At 44.5% G+C, this 23,617-nt stretch overlaps 1 protein-coding gene across 2 annotated transcripts in view; it reads left to right on the top strand.

Moving 5' to 3' along the window:
* Positions 1-19,935, top strand: part of SLIT1 (slit guidance ligand 1) — a 163,620-nt gene extending 143,685 nt beyond the window's left edge. For both annotated transcript variants that reach the window (XM_060241859.1, XM_060241860.1), the window contains exons 18-37: positions 352-495; positions 646-789; positions 1,446-1,612; positions 2,978-3,110; positions 3,817-3,885; positions 5,376-5,447; positions 6,489-6,560; positions 6,973-7,044; positions 8,382-8,545; positions 9,261-9,385; positions 9,940-10,037; positions 11,496-11,635; positions 13,129-13,222; positions 13,582-13,719; positions 14,842-15,079; positions 15,223-15,353; positions 15,666-15,820; positions 16,242-16,530; positions 18,212-18,423; positions 19,079-19,935. In XM_060241859.1, coding sequence (XP_060097842.1) covers positions 352-495; positions 646-789; positions 1,446-1,612; positions 2,978-3,110; positions 3,817-3,885; positions 5,376-5,447; positions 6,489-6,560; positions 6,973-7,044; positions 8,382-8,545; positions 9,261-9,385; positions 9,940-10,037; positions 11,496-11,635; positions 13,129-13,222; positions 13,582-13,719; positions 14,842-15,079; positions 15,223-15,353; positions 15,666-15,820; positions 16,242-16,530; positions 18,212-18,423; positions 19,079-19,317 — 2,896 coding nt within the window. In that variant the 3' untranslated portion in view covers positions 19,318-19,935. The remainder of the gene's footprint in view (positions 1-351; positions 496-645; positions 790-1,445; positions 1,613-2,977; positions 3,111-3,816; positions 3,886-5,375; positions 5,448-6,488; positions 6,561-6,972; positions 7,045-8,381; positions 8,546-9,260; positions 9,386-9,939; positions 10,038-11,495; positions 11,636-13,128; positions 13,223-13,581; positions 13,720-14,841; positions 15,080-15,222; positions 15,354-15,665; positions 15,821-16,241; positions 16,531-18,211; positions 18,424-19,078) is intronic.
* The last annotated feature ends 3,682 nt before the right edge of the window (positions 19,936-23,617 follow it).

Raw genomic sequence — 23,617 nt, 5'->3', positions numbered from 1 at the left:
TCCCACAAGTAAGCTGTTTCTAAGGGGTGAGGCAGAGCCGCAAATGTGTGTGGACTTTCAGAAGCAGCACATAAAATGGTTTCAGACAGTTCTTTTGCTTAATGTCACAGGTTCAAGGCTAAAAGTGGGAGAAAGCTTCCAAGGTGGGTGCAAGGACAGTTCATCAACAAACAGAGTCGAGCTGAGTGCTGCAAATAAAACTTGCATAGCTGGAGCTAACCTAACGTCTCATCTTCTTTGTGTTCACCTCAACCAGGGCTAAGAGTTCCTTGTAGGCTGTATGCTGAGACGTAAAAGCTTTCTTCCTACTCCTTCAGTCTGCTCTTCACTTCATCCTTCTTTCTTTCCCAGAAACCTGAGCAACAACAAGGTGTCAGAGATTGAGGATGGGGCCTTTGAGGGGGCAGCCTCAGTCAGTGAGTTGCACCTGACTGCTAACCAGCTGGAGTCAGTGCGCAGTGCCATGTTCCGGGGCCTTGATGGGCTGAGGACATTGTAAGTAGCTCCCAACTGGAGCAGGGTGAAAGAAACACTATTGGTGGGTTATCAGTACATGTGAGAGCTGCATGTGGTGTGGAAGATGCTGCCAGACCCCTCTAAGGTCCCTGGTAATAAGGGCTGCTTCCCGTTCTCTCTGTCCCCCAGAATGTTACGGAACAATCGCATCAACTGCATCCACAATGACAGCTTCGCAGGGCTGCGCAATGTGCGCCTCCTCTCTCTGTACGACAACCAGATCAGCACTATTGCACCTGGCGCTTTTGACACATTGCAATCCCTCTCTACACTGTGAGTCATGATATCAGATGGGAAAGTACCTCCCAAATCCACTGGGGGTGGGGTATTAGGACAATTGTGCTCCCTCCTGGTCTCAAATTCTTTCTTTTTCAGTCTATTTTTTTTCTGCCATCTGCCAGGGCATTCCTGGCAGCATGAATGGGCCCCAATCAGGAGAAGTGCCAGAATAAGCAGGCAGCCTGAAACAGTAGCTCAGAGAAAATGATCTCATTCATCTCTAGCTGGGCTCCATGGCTGTGATTCCACACCTGTGGAATCTGGCATGGATCTGTGATATCACAAGATTGGATAGTAATAATACAAAGCACTTCAAATGTTCAGAGTCCTTGCCTCAATAATTCTTAGAACACTCATGTAAGGTAGGTCAGGATTATTACCCTAATAGTGCAGGTGCAGATAGTGCACTTATTTTAATGTGTTATAGTGAGTCTATCACTAAGGGGAGATTTGAACCAGGGACTGGCTTCCTGGCGTGAAGCTCCTGAAGTTAGTCAGTTTGCTGCACCTGCTTAATCCTAGAGAGCACAAGTGTGGCTTGATATGCAAAAGGGTGGGTCTTTCATGCCATCCCTCTTCATGGATGCCATATAAGATTGTCTCAGTGTAGCTTGGGTTACTTATTCTCTGTCTTCCCCCTCCCACATTAGGAATCTGCTGGCTAACCCCTTCAATTGCAACTGCCGCCTGGCCTGGCTAGGTGACTGGCTTCGCAGGAGGAAGATTGTCACAGGAAACCCACGCTGCCATAACCCCGACTTCCTACGTCAAATCCCACTGCAGGATGTGGCCTTCCCTGACTTCAGGTGTGAGGAAGGTAACTGACAGGCACTGGGTGTTTTGGATAATATTATGGATGGAGAGGCAGGAATTATACAAACTGTGACTGTGGCAGCATAGAACCTTTCTTAAGGCCTCAACAAAGCCCTGTTTGAGTTTTACCTGTGGGTCAGTGTACTATTGTGTGGCAAAGTGTTGTATTGTGTGGCAAAGGCACAAATTCCAGTTTAGCTTCCTTCTGTCCCCTTCCCCACCTAATACTATTGCAAAGTATATTTAGCACAGAGATGTGCATGTACAAATGCACAATGTGGAGAATTTGCCTTCAGTGAGGCTTGGAGCTGTTGCATATTAAAGCAAACTTTTAATATGCCAAATGTCCATTAGCCCATCCTGCACAGCGTGTATGAAACTATTGCATTGTATTTCAGTTCTGAAAAACAATGCATACAGAGATGCAGGTTTCCTTATAAAGACAGACTGAGTGGGAGCCCAACTGAGACTGCATTCCATAGACGAAATAGTGTGCAGAAATATGTGCATTATCCACTTCAGCCTTGTTTGAGTAGGAGTGACAGCAGCAATGTGTGTGTTTGTGTGTGCATGCATATGTACAGTTCTGTCTGCAGCTGTCTTCACTGTTCCCTAAACTGGAATAATCATCTTTAGTGTGCCAGCATGGACCTATGCTACCTCCGCATCATTTACATGCACATGGCTGACTCCTTTGGCACTACCAAAATCTGAACTTTGCCAGGGACATCAGAGACCCTAATTATGTAATGGGCTGCTGATAGGGTTGTTAGTTGATTTCAAGCATTTTCTGTCAATTAATTGGCTGAAAACAGGTCAGCTTAATCAGCTATTTAACCATTCAGTCTAAGTAAGTACAATTTCTCAACACTGGAGATATTTAGGAGATGTTTAACACAGGGTCACTTTACTAAATAAATAAATGATTTGCTGTTTGGCAAATCTTCTTGAGCTGTTGGCCCTGATCCAAATAGCTGCTTCTGACATGATGTGTGGAGGATGGTTGGTTGGGGCTGTTGATCAGGAAAATAAATGCACAGCCCTGCAGCTCTTTCAGGACACTTCTCTGCACTGAGTCCCTTGTAGAAATTGGTGGCAGGGTGTATATGTCAAAGGAACCTTTCACACCCTTTCCAGTTAAAAACTACATTTTTATTTGAAATGGATTAATCACCTAAATGAATTAATTTTCTCTGCTGTAATTGCTGGTGCCTGTGGACGTTAAAAAATCCAGGGCATTTATAGAGTGACCAAGGAAGGTGGAAATTCTGTTTCCCTGGAGAGATTTGAGATAATTACCTATATCAGGATTCTCAAATGCCATCACTGCCCCTTTCCTCTATAGCTCCCCTGGCTTATTCCTTGACAGGTCAGGAAGAGACAAGCTGTTTCCCACGCCCTCAGTGCCCCCAGGAGTGCACTTGCCTAGACACTGTCGTCCGTTGCAGCAACAAGCATCTGAAATCCCTCCCCAAGGGGATCCCCAAGAACGTCACAGAGCTGTGAGTAACTCTGACCTGACAGTGCATCAGAAGAGGGGCGGGGTGAGGACAGATGTGTTGCATCTTTGAATTAAGGGGCTAATAGCAACCAAGTGAGAAACAACTTGCTTCAATCCTAACTGCTTTATTAAAGCAATTACTTCCTTGTAATTACATAGCTGTATTTACATAGTTCCATATCCTGATGATGTCTTTTTGAAGGTAGGTTCAAAAACCATGTGCTTAATGATCTGTGAAAGCATTCTTTCTTTTATGAAAATAATAATTATTAGTTAGAATTATTAGTATGTGGAACATGTAAAAGAGGCCAGTCTATTGTTCTATGAAGATCATTAATCCCACAGCAATTAAAATGGCAGAAAGAATGACAAGAGCAAGTGTGAGACTCACATTGTTTCAAATTTTTAAAATGTGCACATAAATAAAGGAATATGTACTCCTACACGGATGCAAACTCCTTTGTAATATTAGAAATACAAATGAGAAGCACATTTATTTACAAATACAGTAGCAGTCAGATGGTTCCCCACTAGTTGATCCTGGTGGCAGAGCAACAGGGTTTCTATGGCTATCACTACTTATGGTTCCTGAGTTCACAGCTCTTTTCTGAACACCATGATTAGCAGACTACTGTCCTTCCTTTCAGAATTTTGCCCTGATATTTGCCTCTCTGTTGTGATCTCTGATACGTTCTTTGCTCTTGCAGCTATTTGGATGGCAATCAATTCACCCTGGTCCCTGGGCAGCTCTCCACCTTCCGTTACCTTCAGCTGGTGTAAGTATGTGTCAAGCAAACAGAAATGACCTCACACGGCACAAGGGGTTGCTGTAGCCTTTCTCAGAAAGGAAGCAGGAGAAGTAAGGAGCATCACATCTGCTTTTAAAAGCTATTTTCTAGTATTAATATATCTGGCATCCTTGCTATTTGTCTGTAGGAGTGTCTGGGGATGAAAGATTGATGGAGAGCGGTGCAAACTTGTACCTCACTGGATATGGATCAACTGTTCTGGTTTTCATAGTACAGCCAAGCTAGAGCCAGTCCAGTGGGTTGATAGGGACCACAGGAAATCTTAGTAGAACAAGAGGGCAGCCATGCTGCTTGCCAGGACAAAAGAGTACACTTGTAGGGGGGCAGCTGTTTATAGCAGCACCAAACACCTGAAATCACACCAGAAGTGACTGCATAAGAACACTGGAGCAGAAGGCCTGGCTGAACTGAACACTCTGATGCCATGTTGCCCAGTTTATCATGCAAACAAGCATACCTCATGGGCAACACAAGACAATATAGAACTTTAGCAAAGTAGATTCCAGGAGAATGGTGAAGGGAGCCAGCACAGAAGAAGGGAAGCTCTTCCTGCCTCCTCTGAGCTACATGAGAGGTTAAGAGTAGGGATGGAGACCGTGCTGAATTACATGATGCTTGAAATATAACATGCAGCTGTTCTCAGCAGCTGAGGAGAGGGTGAAATAAGACTTGAGGAAAGTAGATTTATTATCGGAAAATATTTTTAAATTTGACTTGTCTTGATTGAAAGAGCACATTCCCAAAACAAAATGATATTAAAATGTTATGATTATTGGGACATCTTGAACTGTGTGCAATTAATTCAGACCAAGTAGTGGGTGAATGTATTCTAGTCCACCTGTTTTCTGTTAACATAACAATGTAAGTAGAGGCTATTGGATTAGACTAGTGGTTCATCTAGTCCAGCATGCTGTTTCTCGCAGCAGCCAGCCAGCCAGTTGTCCTGAAGGACCAAACAAATGGCATAGAGGCTCAAACCTTCCTCTGATGCTGCACAGGTACTCATAGGGTTTTTGCTTCAATATAAAGAGTTCCATTTAGTCACCATGCCTAGTAGCCATTGATAGAATTATCTTCCTTGAATCTGCCAAACCCTGTTTTAAAGCCATCTGTGATCATGGTCATTTTCCCAACTGGAAACAGTCCAGGAGGGCAATATTTGCCTTGTTGGTGCGCTACATCTACGGATGGGGTACACACAGGTTTTTCCAGTGAGGCGCAAATAGCAGCAGCTTGGGGCCATATGGGGAGGAACCTCTTTGTGTACACCACAGTCCCTGTCTGAATTGGGTCTTCATGCCCCTGGGAACTGGATTGCCAGCAGAGATTTCCAGGCATCTTTAGTATGCAGTGGATAGTTTGACTTCATTGTGTAGTGAGAATAGGTCAGAATGGTGCTGATGGACTAGCAATTCAATGGTGGTATTACAGCCTGTCTGGTGTTTCTTTTCTTACAGGGACCTGAGCAACAACAAAATCAGCTCACTGAGCAACTCATCCTTCACCAATATGAGCCAGCTCACCACCTTGTGAGTGCCTAGTAAAAACCTGCATAGCAGATAAGAAAGGAACAATGTGCTGCTGCAGCTTTTACTGTTCAAAGCCAGATCTATGCTTCCTGTTAGCACAGAGGCTACCAGCTGGCTACAGGGAACATCACTACAAAGGGTGGAAAAGTCTGTTTCCAAATATCTAAACATGATGCACCCTCCTATGGTATCCGCTTGCCCATGAGAGCTCATACCACAACCATCCATTCAATTTTAGATTCTGGAAGTTGCCAAAAGCCACATGAAGGGTATACATGTACTGATCAACCTCTATCCTGATATTGGCTTTAAAAGCCTAACATTGCTACATAATCGTAAAAGCTGGGTATTTTCTTTTTGTGCTACTGACAGAGAAGTTTAGTGTGTGGCAGGGCTCCCACAGTCAACCAAGGAGGGCTAGAAACGTGAATGGCCTATTTAGAATAAATATTTAAGGCTGCAAACATTAATCAGTTTATAATTTGTTTGTAAACGTTTAAATGGTATGTTTTTAATTGGATTTCAGTCAAAGACATCCCATATGAAAAAGGTGGGGATAAAGTACTAATTTGAAATACTGTACCCACCCACCCTATACATGCCTATATTTTTGGGGGGCGGGAGGGGGCGGGGGGGAACAGCTATTATTAACACTGGGATTGTGTAATAGCTATTTTGATCATTTAAGTAATTAATTACTAGGTTTGAAGAAGGATAGCTTTTCGACGAAACATTTTTAATTAGCGAGCTCCTCTAGTCTTATTTATATTACCATCAGTTTTGCAGTTTTAGTCTCATGCCACATTAAGCTGCATGTCAAACATGGACTGAAATTAAATATGCATTTACTATGATATTAGCCATCACACAGGATGTAATACAATCAAACCCCAAGAAAAACTGAAACCCCATTTATGAGAGTTGCTCCTTAGAGAACCTTGAAAGAAACAATGCTGGGAGGAGGGAGGCCATTCATTGAGTTTGTTTCTAGCGATTGTGTGTTGATCCAGACTGTTTCTTCTTTTCTCCACCATCACCCAGGATCCTCAGCTACAATGCACTCCAGTGCATCCCCCCACTGGCCTTTGAAGGTCTCCGTTCTCTACGACTGCTGTAGGTACCTTGTACTTCTACACACTCCCAGTATGCCAGCTCAAGGTTTTCATCACCACTTCCTTCTCCCTCTCCTTTTCCAAAAATTCAAATTAGTCCACCCCTCTGGAGACTAACCCTGGCCTGATCCTTCTGGGGATACGAAGCTGTTTCTTTAAGAAGCTTATCAGGGAGGCAAAAGGTAGCAGGGGATGCAGGTAGCAGGGGAATTTCCTGTGAACAGTGGGACCCTGTTCTTACAGATCCCTTTTCTAATGTGTGTTTGGGGGCACGTGACAACTCACTTGACTTTTTCTGTGCCTTTAGCCAGCCAGACTGGACTACCAAATGCACCCCCACAGACATGGCATGAACTCACTCCTAAGCTGCCAGTCTCTGGGCATTAAGAACTATTGCCTGTGATTGTGTGCAGGTCCCTCCATGGAAATGATATCTCCACCCTTCCGGAGGGAATCTTTGCTGATGTCATCTCCCTGTCTCACCTGTGAGTATCTGTTTCAGTCTGGCATCCTTTCCCGCTGTATGGGACTACCATTGGAGGAGCTGTCTGGCGGCCTGTGGAGCTGTACCTGGGTTGTACAAATCAGAGAGCATAATTTGTTTTCTGCTGTTTTGTTTAGTTGGTTGGATAATTCTGGAAAGCAATGCTAGGCAGAAATGACACCCCCCCCCCCCCATTTGTGTTTAATGGCTGCCAGAAGTTGTGTGGGTGGGTGGATTCTAGATACTGAATAGCAGCAGAAACAGATCCAATTCTGTTTGCTGCAAATGTGATGAAATCCCTACTGCACCTGTTACCAGAAGGTAGCTTCTCACTCCTTTATACAAGGCAAAGAAGTTTGATCCCGATGGGAAATGGCCAGTAACAAGTAACTACACTGTGCCTCACCTTTTCACCACAATTCAGGGGGATGTGTCAGGAACTAGCCTAGACCAGCAGGAATTGTAAAGCTACAACAGTCCCAGCTGCATCTGAGGACAAGCAGGAGGGTGGGATGAAGGAGTTCTGGAGGCAGACTAATTTGGTGTAGTGGTTATGTGTGTGGACTCTTATCTGGGAGAACTGGGTTTGATTCCCTACTCCTCCATTTGCAGCTGCTGGAATGGCCTTGGGCTAGCCATAGGTATCGCAGGAGTTGTCCTTGAAAGGGCAGCTGCTGTGAGAGCCCTCTCAGCCCCACCCACCTCACAAGGGTGTTTGTTGTGGGGGGAGAAGATAAAGGAGATTGTAAGATGCTCTGAGTCTCTGATTCAGAGAGAAGGGCGGGGTATAAATCTGCAATTCTTCTTCTTCTAATGTTTTTCTATCCATAGGCTGGGATTTTTGTCTAGCTCAGCTTTGCACTATAATTTACATTCATTTTAAATTAATGAGCAACACCTCTGGGGAAGTAGCCACACTGGAGGCTACTTTCTATACATGTCCTATGCTCTGCAACATCCAGGGATTATCTGCTGGAACACTCTGCATTATCACTGGAAGCAATTCACATGTTTAGCTGCCACTCATAAAGCAATGTCATCAGGAACTAAGATTCTGATGTGCATTGCATGTGTGAAACAGCTCTAAAACATCAGGAGAGAGAGAGAGACTAGCCCAAAATGTAACCCTCTTGCTTTAAGTAGATGGATTCAAAGCCTGAATCTGGACACTAGAAGATTATTAATCCGTTTCAGGGGTGTTGTCAAGCATGCCAAGTCTAAGATGGGTGAACTGGTAGAGTCTAGTTATAGTTTCACAAAAAGCTCCAGTGCCCAGATGCAGAAAGCCACTGTACCTTTAATAATGATGCAGAAGCTCTGGTTCTCCCTGCCCCACAGAGCCATTGGTGCCAACCCACTGTACTGTGATTGCCACATGCGCTGGCTCTCAGGTTGGGTCAAAACTGGTTACAAAGAGCCTGGCATCGCCCGTTGTGCTGGTCCTGCTGATATGGAGGGCAAACTGCTGCTCACCACTCCAGCCAAAAAGTTTGAGTGCCAAGGTAAGTGACTGGGGTGGTGGAGAGAGGAGGAGAGTCTGCTTGAGCACTTCTGAGAAGTAAGCTAGGAGACCTCCATTCCATGCTGCTAAGTTACTCTGTTTCTATCTCTCAGCCAAATTGGGGATGAGCATGAGCAACAAAGCATCAAGACCAGATCAGAAGAAAAGGTTGGGTGGGCACAGTGTTGTGTGGGTGGGGCTGTTGAAGACTGGATGCATAGAAAAAGGAGGATTGTTGGTGTTGCTCATGTGTGCAGATGCATGTGAGAGGAGGGAAGTGAGGAGAAGCTTCATGCTACTGGGTGGAGTATGAGATATAGTACCTCCAGGTCTCATCAGATTGGCCTACAAATATGCCTTAAATAGTGCTCAGAAGGTAGGATCATCCTTCAGAAGGCAGATCTCTAGAGGAGAGTGACAGGCACAAGGTTGGAGGATATGTGGCCTCTCTCCTATGCCAAGTCACTACAATTAAATACATCCTAATCAACATAATAAGAGTCTCCATATTGGGACTTTTCATCTGTGATTGCTTCTAATGAAGATTGCCTCTGAAGGAAAGCAAGTGTCATTGATGGGACTCTGACCAAGGTGGGCAGACTCACTATATGAGATTCCTAAGCAGAAATAGACATAAATCCCACCCCACACCAATGCCTTGGCTGCAGTTGCTGACTCCCATGTGTTCACCTTCTTGTCTCTCTCTGTCTATGCAGGCCCTCTTCCTCTGAGCATCCAGGCCAAGTGTAACCCCTGCTTCTCCAGCCCGTGCCAAAACAAGGGCACCTGTCACCAAGACCCTCTGATTTCTTACCGCTGTACCTGCTCCAGTGGCTATAAGGTGAGCATGCCAGGGGAAGGTGGGATATAAATATAATAAAATAAAAATAAAATGGATGAGGAGCCCTAGCAAAACAGCAATGATTAAGGAGGGTGAAAAAGAAGGGAATGGCTTTTTCCGTGCTTTGAGGGGCATGCCTCTCAAACATTAGCTTTTATGAGTGAAGGAAAAAGCTATAGGCAGAGCTCAGACATCCTGCATCTCATCAGGGCAACTGCTTGCACTGCCTCCATCCTGACATTTGGCCTAGCTAGTCATTACACAACTGATTCGCCAGAGAAATGCTGGAAAGCATATTCCAGAGGTTTTATTTGCATACTTTTCTTCATTTAAATATATGCAAATATCAGCAGAGAATAACACTGAAGCTGAGCTTAAAGGGCAATTCTGCTGGCAAAACTCAACCCAAAATTGACCTGGTTTGTATATCAGTTCCTTGTTTTGTTTTGTTTTATGGCTGACAGGAAAACTGCTGGGGCTGAGGAAACCCCATTCCCAGCCAGAGCTCAGCCTTCCTTTCTCTGAAATGTGGCTGCTTCTTCCCTTTATTGCAGGGTCGAAACTGCGAAGTCTCTCTTGATGGTTGCTCCAGTAGCCCCTGTGAGAATGGCGGGACATGTTTGTCTCATGAAAGGGATGGAACCAGTTTCACGTGAGTGGCAGCTCAGCAACTTGGAGAGGGGCTTTGCTTTGGAGTGGACAGAATCTTCATATTGCCAAGCTAGTGCCGGTTGCACTAACACACCAGAGGCTTACCGGATTCCCATATCTTTAAGGCTTTTATCTAATAAAGTCTGCTGGCTGTTTCCTTCAAGCAGCAGTCAGTAGGGAAGTTATTCTTTGAAGTCCAGCATGCCCTCTTGCTCTCCACCACTTTGTAGACAAGATCCACCTCCAGCACAGGCCCTCTGACTCTGCACTCAGTTTCTTTCTTTAAATATGGGTTGGGTCCTGGGAAAGAAAATTATTAGCAGACTCACCCCTTGCTGAATTAGCTACTGTTTTGGCCTCTTGGGGTGCTGTGGATTTTGCCTTGTAGCTGGACCTCTGTGCACAGGACTTCTCCTCACGCTACTCTCCAGAGTACAGTGTGGGCGGCTTTCTGGGAAACATACCATAATTAGTGGCTGAAAATAAACCACAGGCAGTGGAGAGAGCATGGGGCCCCAGCCTTGTCTGTGCACCCAAATTGCCAGGATGCTGAATGGCCTCTCATCCCGTCACCATAACAACCCAGCATCTTCAAAGCTAGCACACAGTGTCCTTTGGGAGCTGACAAAGCTGATTCTCTACACATGCCGTACTAGATTCTGTCTTTGGGGAAAGATAGCGAGTAACAGGGAGATGACTCCTCTTGGAAAGGGTATGAGGCCTTCTGCTTTGCAGAGCAACTCCATGTGTTTGTGAAAGAAGGTCCCCTACTCCTGCTCTACTCTCAGCTAAAGAGTTACATTGCAGGCAATATAAATGCAAGTGCCAGCATGTACATCGTATCCTGCATGTGCTAATCTGTGCTTCACTACCCTCTGACATTTCATAGGAATGCAGTAGATTTCTGTTTATCAGAATCAACACAGTGAGCTTCTGTAACGTGACTAGGGATTGAAACCTTGGTCTCCCAGATCCTAGTCCAGCACTGTAACAACTACATCACACTGGCTCTCATAAAACAAATTTATCATTTGTTTGGCTTCAGCATGAAAATATGGCCATAGATCTGACTCTGAAAACTTTCTACCCTGTGGCTGCTCAGGCCTTTGCCTATTTCTAGCCTGAAACAAAGGCATCTCTTTTCTTCTCACATCACATCTCCCACACTCCTGTTGAACTTAAAGCTTGCCAAGCTCCATCTGTCCTAAATCTCTGTCAAAACAATGATCTCCGTAGCTCCTTTTCAGTGCAATGGCACTCATGTTGATTCCACTTAACATCCTTCCAATCAGATGCAGAAATGCCCTGGATGCAAGACTATCTGGTGTTCTGAGCCACGGGGATCTGGGGAGATCCTTAGAGAAGGCTATTACTGCTCACCCTCCAAAATATCCAATAGTAAACAGCTTCCCATTTTTGCAATTTGCAGTTTAACTAACCATTATTTCCTTTCTGACAGATGTTCCTGCATGGATGGATTTGAAGGACCAACCTGCAGTCTGAAGACCAACCACTGTAACAACAACCACTGCAAGAATGGTGGCTCATGTGTCAATGGCTCTGCCAATTATTCATGCTTGTGTCTTCCCTTCTATACAGGTAGAGTAGGCATAAGTGTGCAGTGATGGATCCAGTGTTCCCTTCAGGCCCTGACTCTGTAACCAGGCCATTGCAGTAATATTCAAGCTGCATTGTCTTTGCAAACTGTACAATCAGATTTGTTTCATACTTAATTACTGGAGGCAGGATTATCATGAGTGTCCTTTTATACAGAATTCAAGACGTGACAGTACAAGAGACCCCATTGTTCCCCCTGGGTGCCCTTTGATTGTTTTATTTTTATTTATTATTTATTTTAAATATTTGTATCTTTTTTCCCAGTCAATGGAACTTATTGATGGTGTCCCTACATTTAGAGGTTTCAGAGGGTAGCCGTGTTGGTCTGAAGTAGAACAGTTAGATTTGAGTCCAGGAGCACCTTAGACATTTTCTTTTTCATTATCCCTGCCTCATACATCCGTAATATTGAATTCCCCACACTTACAGGAAGAAATCCAACTTTCCGAAAGTGGCATTTAATTACCGTATGTTCTTGGGAGTTAAATTTTGACATTGTTCCATTGAGAAGAAAATGCAGCATTTATATGACTGTGGCAAGATATTTAACTGTCATTTGATAAGGGAAAGAAAGATGGGAAACTCTTATCTCCCAAACAATTAAGTCTACAAGCTGGCCTACTTTGCATCTGGGGGACACTTTGTATGAATATAGGCAAGGAGGAAGTCCTTTTTTTTCATATTTCTCTCTCCATTAGGAAAACACATTCCCCTCCTATGGATCTATCCCCATTTAACATGGTCTTCCACAAGTGTGTATGCACACACAGTCATATATCCTGCTCATCATTCCATCTCACCATTTTGTCTTGTATAGATATATTATTTGATTCCATGCAGAAAGTGTAGATGGTGGTAGTAGAGGCAGAATTGAGAATCCCTGAAGGTTTTTTTTTTCCATTCTTGCAATGATAGGCTAGGAGTATGATTTCCAGTAGCTGATAGGCTGGGCTTTGGTAGTCCACACAGCGCCTTGTTCCTCCTCAGGACTGCTGGAAGTAAAAGAATCAATGCATAGTAGTCAAATTATTGTAGTGAATCTTGTGGCAGAATTAAGGTCCAAGTACATTCAGTTCTTACATGTGGCTTGGTCCCTTCTTATAAGACAGGGGTGGCTAATGGTAACTCTCCAGATGTTTTTGCCTACAACTCCCATCAGCTCCAGCCAGCATGGCTGGGGCTGATGGGAGTTGTAGGCAAAAAACATCTGGAGAACTACCATTGGCCACCCCTGTTATAAGACAATAATGGAAGATATTGGAGCCATTTTAGCTTTTGCATGAGTAGGCATTTATACCCAACAATTAAAAAGAGCTGTATCTGAGTTGGTGGCTTGAGCGTATCTGAGTTGATCTAGCAAGTGTTGGAGAGCAAAAGTTGTCTTGTCCTTCCCTCTCTCCTCGGGTAGTGCTGGCTCAGCCAGATCACAAGAGGCGTTAGGCCTAAGCTTGACACACACACCCCTCTTCCCACAGGGACTTACTGCGAGCAGCTTGTGGATGTCTGTTCTCCAGAGATCAACCCCTGCCAACATGATGCCAAATGCAGGGTTTCGCCTGATGGACCTAAGTGAGTGGCTGGGGGCTGGAAGAGGAAAGATCGAAAGGCAGAATAAACAGGAGACTTGGAAGTCCCGCATGTGGTAGAAAAGGAGGGATTGGGACTGGAATCATTGCCCAAGATTTGTGTTAAGTCTTAGTGCAGAAGTCACAGAAGGAGGTATTGATAAGAGAACACAATGAAGGACTAGATCTGGTTTCTGAACTTGTATGTTGGATGGGCAAGTGTCATTATAAGTCAGTAAAGACTTACAATAGAGACAGAAAAGACATACTGTCATGGCTACAGATATCACCTGGCATATGTCCTTCTGCCTCTTGGAGCAATGGGTAGGCTGGCTCATTTAAGTGATTTATTCCTACCTCCAGGTGTGAGTGTATGCCTGGCTATGTGGGAGATAACTGCAGTGTGGACTATGATGACTGCCTAGACCACCAATGTCAGAACAATGCACAGTGCCTTGATGAACCAAATGGATACTCCTGTTTTTGCACTGGAGGCTACAGGTAGGTGTATTCAATGGAGGAGATGCCAGGAACACACATCCTTCCCCCGACTCCAGGTCTCCTGCAGGGGTCAGCACCAGGGCCTGTCCTATACCAGAAGAATCTCTTCTTGCACACAAACAGAGAAGAGGTCAGTAAAGCTGTACTGGAAGGAGAGGTCAGTAAAACTGTAGCTAGACTTAAGAAACTGGCTATTTCCAGGGTCATTTGGCTATTTTTGTGAGATTAAAAAGAGTGTGTCTCATATTTGCTGTGCCTATACCATGTAGTGAATTGGCTGCCTGGCTTGAATCCCTTTATGCAGCCAGTGGTTCATCACAACAGCTGCTGTAGAATTTTCCTGCATGCTATCCTGCATGAGATGTTCTGAATGGCGTAGTAGGTGTGGTCCTGCTGCATACAGAAGTAGGTATATGGAAATAGGTGTAGAGATGTGACATGGTTCCAACCTGCGGTAGTAGAGACACTGATGGTGGTGGAAAGGGCCGTCACGTCACAGCTGACTTATGGCAACTATGTAGGGTTTTCAAGGCAAGAGATGTTAGAGGTGGTTTGCCATTGCCTGCTTCCTCGTCATGACCCTTGGAGGGTCTCCAGTCCAAATATTGGCCAGGGCCAACTCTGCTTAGCCTCTGAGATATTACGAGAGCAGGCTAGCTTGGACTATCCATGTCAGGGCACAATAGAGACATGGAGTGGGCCATATTTTTCTTTCTTGGGGAAGCATCAGAGAGACTGTATAAAATGAATTCAGGACTATAGATCTTGAGCAAGTTTCTCTTTTTCTCTCCCTCTCCCTTTCACACACACACCCCACCAACAATATTGATTTGAATAACCCAGTGGAATAAATTGGAGTCGTTCAGTATGTGGCCATTCATCAGGGGAAAAAAAAATCTAGGAGCTCACATGTGACTGTGTGTTTCTAATTGTATGTTGTTCCATTTCTGGTCAGGGGAATGCAGATGAGGTTAGGAGAATGGCAGGTGGAGGTTGTGCACTACGCTAAACATCCTTTACTGGTTCCTGCCATGGTCTTTGTGTGGGAGCACAGGTCTTGTGGTGTTACATTTTGAGTTGCTCCCCTGACTTCTGTCTTGTTATATGATCACTTTATCACAGTGGCCAGCTTTGTGAGATCCCTTCCCATGGCTCCCTTCAGCCCAGCCCCTGTGAGAGAGCAGAGTGTCAGAATGGTGCCAACTGTGTGGAGCTAGGCAATCGTGCCTTATGCCAGTGCCTTCCTGGCTTTGGAGGTCCCAAATGTGAGAAGCTTCTGAGTGTCAACTTTATAGACAGAGACACATACCTCCAATTCACTGACTTGCAAAACTGGCCCAGTGCTAACATCACTCTGCAGGTAAGAGATGGAAACCAAGTTTCCAATCCTACCCCATGGTTGGGTATTGGGCACCTTGCCTCATCTGTGCTTTTTATGGTGCAAGTTGGATGCAGAGTCTCTTTTTTCTGCTCATTGCTTATTCACTTTCTCATTCTCTGCAGGTCTCTACAGCTGAGGACAATGGAATCCTCTTATATAATGGGGACACTGACCATATGGCAGTGGAGCTATATCAAGGCCATGTGCGTGTCAGCTATGACCCAGGCACCTACCCCAGCTCTGCCATTTACAGGTAGCCCTTTGCCCTTAGTCCCTTCCTCAGTTCCTTCAGAACTTAACAAAAGATCTGTCATTGCCTCAGCAACCTGCATGTTACTCATGTGGTAGAAAAGGAGGGATTGCGACTGGGATCATTGCCCAAGATTTGTGTTGAGGCTTAGTGCAGAAGTCACAGAAGGTATTGACTAGAGAACACAATGAAGGATGAGATGTGGTTGCTGAACTTGTATGTTGGATGGGCAAAGGTGACTGTAGATACCAAATGGTAGGCTAAGAATTGGGTATCATGAGCCTTTCCCATCCCACACCTCTCTTCTCTCCCTAGTGCAGAGACCATCAATGATGGGGAGTTCCATACAGTGGAACTGGTGACGTTTGAGCGAATGGTGAACCTCTCCATTGATGGAGGCGACCCCATGACCATGGATGGCTTTGGCAAGGCCCACACTCTGAACTCTGAAGCTCCACTCTACGTGGGGGGTAGGGCTGTGACCTGGGCTCAGTTCAGTTGGGGAGGGGATGGAATGTTTCTGCTCCAATAGGAAGGGATGCTTTCTGTTGCTGCTTCCACATTTGCACCATTTGCTTTGTAAGATCCTTCATCCTTAGCTTGGTCTGTTCTCTGCTCGAGAGGGTATCTCCTTCATTGTGTAGTGATACAAGAGCAACCTTTCATGGGATGAAATGGAGGAGAAACTGGCTGAGTGCCAGGTGGGAGGAAATGGAGGTTTATGGGGTAAATGAGTCCCCCAAATGGTTGACTAAGGTTCTAGTACCCCTCATATGCTCTGCTGAGGATCAGAAAGACGCTCCCCCCCCCAGTGCCATTTCTTTCCCCAGAACTCTACCTCTTGTTGCTTTTCCTGCTCCTCACCTTGCCACTATGGCTCTCCCCCATTAGGGATGCCTGTGGATGTGAACTCTGCTGCCTTCCGCCTCTGGCAGCTCCTGAATGGCTCAAGCTTCCATGGCTGCATCCGCAACTTGTACATCAATAATGAATTGCAAGACTTTACCAAGACCCAGATGAAGCCAGGAGTGGTGCCTGGCTGTGAGCCTTGTCGCAAGCTTTACTGCCTGCATGGCATTTGCCAGCCCAACGCTGCTAACGGTCCTATTTGCCATTGTGATCCAGGCTGGATTGGGCCCCATTGTGACCAGCCCATTAGTAACCCCTGCCAGGGACACAAGTGAGTATGCTGAAATACTGCATCAATGGGATACCAATTAAAATAAAATGGAATAATACAGTACACTATGGTAAAACATTACCTATGAAGTTGTAATGAGTGGGTGGAGGGAACGGAGTCAAGAACAGAATAGTTACCCAAAGCAAAGACATTTTAACCTTGCAGTTAAACCTAAAACTAAGCACCCAGTAGATGGCTGTGAGGAGGGAGTTGCATAATTGAAATGTCAGAACTGTCTTTAGAAGCAGACCCATGTATAGCGTATTGCAGTAGTCTAATGTGAATGTGATCAAACTGTAGATAACCATGGGCAGGTCTTCTTTATCCAATAAAGACTGCAGTTGGTATATCAATGAAAGCTGAGAAAAGACAATGTGCTTCACAGGAAATATGAGCCTTCATCTATAAATACAGATCTAATAGTACTTTCAAAATTGTGAGCCTGTTCTTATGTAGAGAGTGCAACATTATTCAAAACAAGTGACTCCTAGTTCCTGGACAGCAATATTACAAATCAGCAGCATCTCAGTCTTTTCTGACCTGAGCTTCAGTTATGTTTTGGAAAATCTCTAGGGGAAGCTAAATTGGGCATACTGGGAAAACACCCCTTAATAGAAACTTGGTGCAAGGATGGTATATCTTTGAGACTCCTGGAGAAAACAGAATGTTGAAAAGACTAGATGGACTAGATCGGGGGGGGGGGGGGGCAAACTGCAGCTTGGGAGCCACATTCAGCTCTTTCACACATAATGTGCGGCTCCTGGAGGTCAAGGAGGAACTTAATGCAGGCTTACTCTCAAATATGTTTAGCATTGGGACCTCAGTTTGCCCTGAGCACTGACCCATAGGTACGTAGGTGACTATTGCTGCCATATATGAAGCAGGGAAGGAAGGGGAAATAGGCAGGGTTTCAAGCTCTTCTCCACCACCACAGAGGTCACCCAGAGACCTAGAGCAGGGAAAGAGAGCACAAGAGCTGAGGGAGCCTCTGGAAGGAGGGATGGAATTAAAGAGGGTGGTGCAGGGTTCCCCCTTAGTTTCATAGCTCTTGTAGGAGCTGTATTTACTAAGCTTGGTGTCAGTGGTCGGTGATTTATATGGTACGTGTGTGTTCCTTCTCCCACTGGTGCCTAAAAATAATTCCCTAACCTTTCCTCATGCCGGTCTCATGGAGACTGTTATTCCCAGTTTTGTTTTTTAAAAAGTCTCCTTCTAGCATGGTAGTGCTGTAATGCATACATATATCTTATCGTTCTGTGCAAAGAAAGTATTAAGAGTTTTAATAAAGATGTGTGCATAATATTTGTTCATATCTCGTGGCTCTCAAACATCTGACATTTATTCTGTGTGGCTCTTACATAAAGCAAATTTGGCTACCCCTGGACTAGATGGCCTGTATGGTCCCTTCCAACTCTGTGATTCTATTACTCTGACATATTGTAAATCCTTACTCCTCTTCTCCCTCGCTCTAGTTCTCTCTCAAACTGCTACACTGTTCCCTATTGCTGGCTGCATTCCAGAGGTAGCCCTGAACACCAAAGCACACCAAGCACACCGAAGGAACTCTAGCATAAAAAGGGTTGTCTTTAGCTAACAGTTTCTGCTTATAGAAGATGGTGGATGGAGAGGGATTCTGGCCATATCAACCTAAACTCCATTTTATGTCTTGCTTGATCTGCAGATGCGTACATGGAATTTGTGTCCCTCTTGATGCACTCTCCTATAGCTGCCAGTGTCAGGATGGTTACAAAGGGGCCTTATGCAATCAACAAGGGGAGCTCCACAACCCATGCAAAGATTTGCAGTGTGTCCATGGTCAGTGCCAGATCTCAGACACAGGAGAAGCCTACTGTGAATGCAACGGGGGATTCGATGGCGACCTCTGTGACCAAGGTCAGGCAAGTCTCCATGCCCACCCTGTATTTCCCTATGAGCCACTGTTAAGATCCCTAAGGGGACACACTCTTCCCCACCCAGACACTTGGGCATGTACTTACATTGGAAATATGTTAGCCCACGCATGTCCTCACGGATGGCAGAAATTCCAAGCAGGGTTGCTCCTGTTGCAGTATCCTTCCCCAGTAAAGTACTTTGAAACTGTAGACCTTCATCCCTTCTGTTAGAAAAAAGCTTCAGGTCTGCATCTTGCAGCAAAACAAAGACAGATTTGAACTCACTTCCTGCAGCCACAGGGAACATGACCAATAGAACCATGTCTCCCAGTTATTCTACAGCATCATTTTGTTTTTCCTTCCTTCCTTTCTGTCTGGAATGGATTGCTTTATGTCTTCTCCTTTCGTTGAAAAATGGAGACCATTTTCACATGGCTCTCAGCCAATCAAGGCTGAAGAAAAGAGATAAATGTCCAAAAACTCCCCTTCTGTGCCAGTCCCCAGACATTTAAGACTCCAGGTAAGTGAGGCTGCCCCTCACCACAAGCATCTGATTTTACCAGCAGAAGCCCTCAAGCAGTGTGGACATAATAGCAATACCAGCTATTTGCGCCTTTCTCCGTTGCCTTATTTGCGCCTTTCTAATGTTTCCACAGAGTCGGAGTGCCGAGGTGAGGCTGTGCGTGATTTCCATCAGGTCCAGCGAGGCTATGCCATTTGCCAGACGACCCGTCCTGTGTCCTGGGTGGAGTGCCGGGGATCATGCCCAGGCCCAGGCTGCTGTGCAGGACTGCGTCTGAAGCGCAGGAAATACACCTTTGAGTGCAGCGATGGCTCTTCCTTTGTTGAAGAGGTGGAAAAACCCAGCAAATGTGGCTGTTCTCAGTGCATGTAGCCTCCAGCAAGGGACAGGCCAGAGCCAGAGACTAGTGGGCCAGGCCTGCCCTAACAGAAGCCTTGGAAACATAACTTGCTATCTTCTCTTGCCCCAGTTGCGTCATGGGAGAGGGGAGGGCTAAGACACTCAGTTTGGCAACTGAGCAGCTCCTTTGGCTTGGCAAGAGTGGCTCTTCTGGATGGACCAGACAAAGGTGTAGATAGAAGACTTCTTCTGGCCAATCCAGCACAACAGATGTATTTATATCCAGCAGAGAGACTGTCTGGGGGTTGCTCCTTATGCACAGTATGGATTCTTATCAAGCCTGCTCATGCTTATTTGTTTTGCCTGGTGTTCTGTCCCGAGAGGCAAAGCCTTTGGCTCTTGCTTGCTTGCAGGATCCTGCCATTTCATATCTTGTCATTTTACCTGGTGTCTGAGCCTGCCAATCTGCACCATGCCTGCTTTTTGGGGGGGTGGGGGGGTGAGGTCCTGTTCTTAATCTCCCTGTTTCTCTTTTTACTGCCCTCTCATTGCAAACTCATCTGCTGTTCATAGGGCTAAATGGCCAGCAACACAGAGACAACAGTCAAGGAAAAGGGCAGGAATGACATGTGCTTCAGGACAGGAGAAGAGGATAAATGTTTTAGGAGAAGGGGAAGAGATTGCATGAACAGGTGCCTCATACAACCCATTGTTTACAAGGTAGTGATTAAAAGAAATCACTTTAGCCTCATGATCCTGTGTTCAGATATTCCTCCAACTGTTCATAAAAAGAAACTTAGCATACTCCAGGATGTCTGAGCCACTGTTATTACCAAGAATATAATGATTTGCCTGTAGCTTCAATCATATTTTTACCTGGGAGTAAGCCCTATTGAATAGGGGGATGTACTTCAAAGTAAACATGAATAGCATCTGGTTGCACAAAAGCTGGATAATCCTTGGTTAATTTTTTCCCCATTGTAGTTCTGCTAGATGGCACTGGGAGGCTGGGCCTACTTTCATGTTCTTACTTGTACATCTTGCAGTTTTCTTGGGTATGGATATACCTACAAGGGCAGAACTAAGTCCCACTGGCTTCCCACATCCCAGTCCCGTGTTCAAATGCCAGCTGCATTCGGTAACAAAAGATCTCAATACAAAGGGTGACAAGTGTTCTGTGCTCTGCCAGCTGTCAACTCTAGGATAATTTCTGTCCCCATCATGTTCACTTTCACCTGCCTTTTGGAGAGACAAAGGCAGGAAATGAATCACATGTGTCTTGTGCACTCAGTATATTATAACATTTCTGTTCTGTTCCTGTAATAGGCAATGGAATTGGGAGAACCAGCCACTGCCTCACATTCCCAAAGGAGGTGTCCACACCCTATTTTCTTGGATGCGGTCATGTTGACACAAGAATAACAGTATTGTGTCTTGTGTCATTTTGGCAGCATCTAAGGGAATTATTTAAAATAAACTAAGCTGACAATATCTTCTCTCTCTATGCCTCCAGATCCCTATATGATAGTTATTATTTTGGACTGGACCTAAACATAAAACAGCTGAAAACTGCTCAAAAGTATTCTGGCTCTTATCATTTCCTGCCAGAGAAAGTGTTCTATGAAAGTCAAAATTTGCTGTCTTTAGCACTAGTTCTTGAGTAAGAGGGAAGTTAGTAACTTTTAAAATCAGGTCATATTTCTGCAACTGAAATTATGCAAAAGAACAGCTGAATCCTCTGACCTGTATGGATCATGAAGGTGATTTTTATAATCTGTTCTGTTTCTGACAGTTGGGAAGGACAAAGAGGTATAGTGGACACTAAAGCTGCATGCCCTGGGGCACTGGAAGTTCTTTTTATGAACTTACTCCCTGATACCTGAAACTTTGGACTTGCAAGTATGTAGCTAATCTTTCTAAACCTGAACTACCTTTGTTCAAAAAAATTAAGGGTGAGGCATTCAGGATTGTCCTGTAAGAATCTAGTTGCGGAGTGAACACAAATTCTCTGCTGCAAATGCATCAGCTGTTGCACAACCAGCGAGTCCTGTTCAGATCACAGCCTTGGCTCTACATGTACTCCAGTTTCCACAGCAGACTCAACTAGCTTCGTTGTTTGTTTTGTACAGGCAACTCTCCCAGAAGAGCAACTGCTTGGATTTAGCATGTGGCACAACTCAAGGTTGAGGCTATCTAGACGCTTAAAGCTTATTGTGTGCTAGATATAAGTCGGGCAGTGTGGTACAAAAGCAGACAGCTTTCCAGGGGAAATGCTGATAGAATGCTCAGGTAGAAAACGGATTATTATAAACACATTTGTTCTGGGAGGTATCAGAACAGTTAAAAAAAAGCAATCCCTACACATCCTGCAGAAGGGCATGCATGAGTGGAGGGAGGTAGCAATTCACAACTCCACAAAGGCATGTAATTGGGCTTGTGCTAGCCATGGAGACTGACAGTTGTGTAGATTAAGAAGCAGTGCATGAGTGGAATAAAACAGGGATATAAATGGCAGGACTTGATCTGCTCCCACAGTCCTTAAGAGTTTTAACTCCAGCAGGATCTGCTGACAAGTACAACTGGTAGTGATGACACCAGATCAATTGGAATTTAATATGATTTGCAGTGGCAGTTAAATCTGCCACCACTTTTTCATCCTCTGGTTTTATTATGCAAGTATTATGCATTTCTATTTATTTTAGAAATCCCAAGAATGTTAAATGTATTTTTCTTCTCATCAAGTGTACAGCTTTTAAAACTTGCTTTTGTTAGGTTCCTAAGTAAGTTATGATACTAAAACTAATTCATAATTTTGACATTTTTTTTAGATCTAATGTCTAATAAAAGAAATTACACATACTGAACTGCAGATATCCATATATTTGAATTCCCCAGTTTTACTCTATCCACCACTGAATTTATACTTTGGCAGTAGTTTATATTGTATAAAATTTGGTGACCATGACACAAGCAGCAGTAGTTGAACTTACTGTTGCTGATGGCCATATATTGCTTTAAAAGGACATTAGACATATTCATGGAGAATAGGCCTGCTGGTGGCTACTATCCATGATGTGTAGAGGGAACCTCCACATTCAGAGATAGTAAACCTCTGAAACTCAGGTGCTAGGAGGCAACATCAGGGGAGGACTTTGTCTATGTCCTGTTTGTTGGCCCTCTAGGCTGGGCAACTGGATGGCCATCATGTGAAGCAGGATTCTGGACCAGATGAACCACTTGTCTGATCCAGCAGGGCTCTTATGTTCTTATTCTGATTGACCAGTTCACCTTAGAGAAAAGTGAGTTTATATGTACAAATTTGCAATCAGAAGCACATGTGACAAGTAACTATATGTAAATTTCAGCATCACAGCTAGAAATTCAGACATTATAAAATAATCACAGAATGGAATAATTGTATCTAACTGCAGTTCATCTGGAATATTCATTGCAGCCCCGTTGATCGCCAGGATCCATGTGCTCCTGTTTGGTATCAGCTCAGCTGTCAGCCTAATAGTCATGGCATGCTTGATACACAGTGTCTAGGCTGCACAGTTCTTCAACCCATGATGAGTTTGGGGAGGCTACTGGAGATCACAACTACTTGGTTCTGTTAGAATGAAATTTCCCTGATGCTGCTAGCTTTGTCTCAAATGTCTTGTTGGACAATATGTGATCTTTAAGCTATTGCCTGTTCCAGAATTCTGGTGCTCGGTGTTTTACAACCAAGTCATGACACTCCCCAAAACAGCATTCCATGGCTTTGCTAATTCACCATTGACTCTTTTTATCAACTCTACTGAAAAAAAAAGGAGTGCAGCATCAGAATGATCCAGTTAGTATCACCTCACTGGGAAACTCCTGGGGTGGGAAACAGGCAATTGTGTGAACTTTTGTCTTTTGTTGTCAGTTGTAAGCTAATGGCTAAACTCTTTATACAGAATACTTAGATTATTATATTACATATATATTTGTATTTGTTTGATATAGTATTTTTATATGCTATAAGGATGTCAGACAGTGTTTTTCTGGTTGGCAGGTACTTCTCTGTCAGCATCAAATCAACCTTAACAGTTTTGCTGTATGGAGTTAGTTATTCCTGCCACCCTTTTAAAGATGTGGGCTTGTGATAGGTCAGTGAGGGAGCTCATGTTGTCCTAACTTTAGAAGCAGCAGTATTGTCTTAGGTTTTTTAAAAACACATATATGTTGTCCATATTGTCTTCCATGTGAATATGACATTAATTCAGCTTGAGACATCAGGCTGGTCTCTTATTTTCCCATAGTAAAATAAAATATTCTTCATTTTCCTTCTCCCCCTTCTCTCTGACCA

This window comes from Heteronotia binoei, chromosome 6 (genome assembly GCF_032191835.1).
Source record: "Heteronotia binoei isolate CCM8104 ecotype False Entrance Well chromosome 6, APGP_CSIRO_Hbin_v1, whole genome shotgun sequence".
In the NCBI taxonomy this organism is placed as follows: domain Eukaryota; kingdom Metazoa; phylum Chordata; class Lepidosauria; order Squamata; family Gekkonidae; genus Heteronotia; species Heteronotia binoei.
This window is presented reverse-complemented; position numbering and strand designations above follow the sequence as displayed.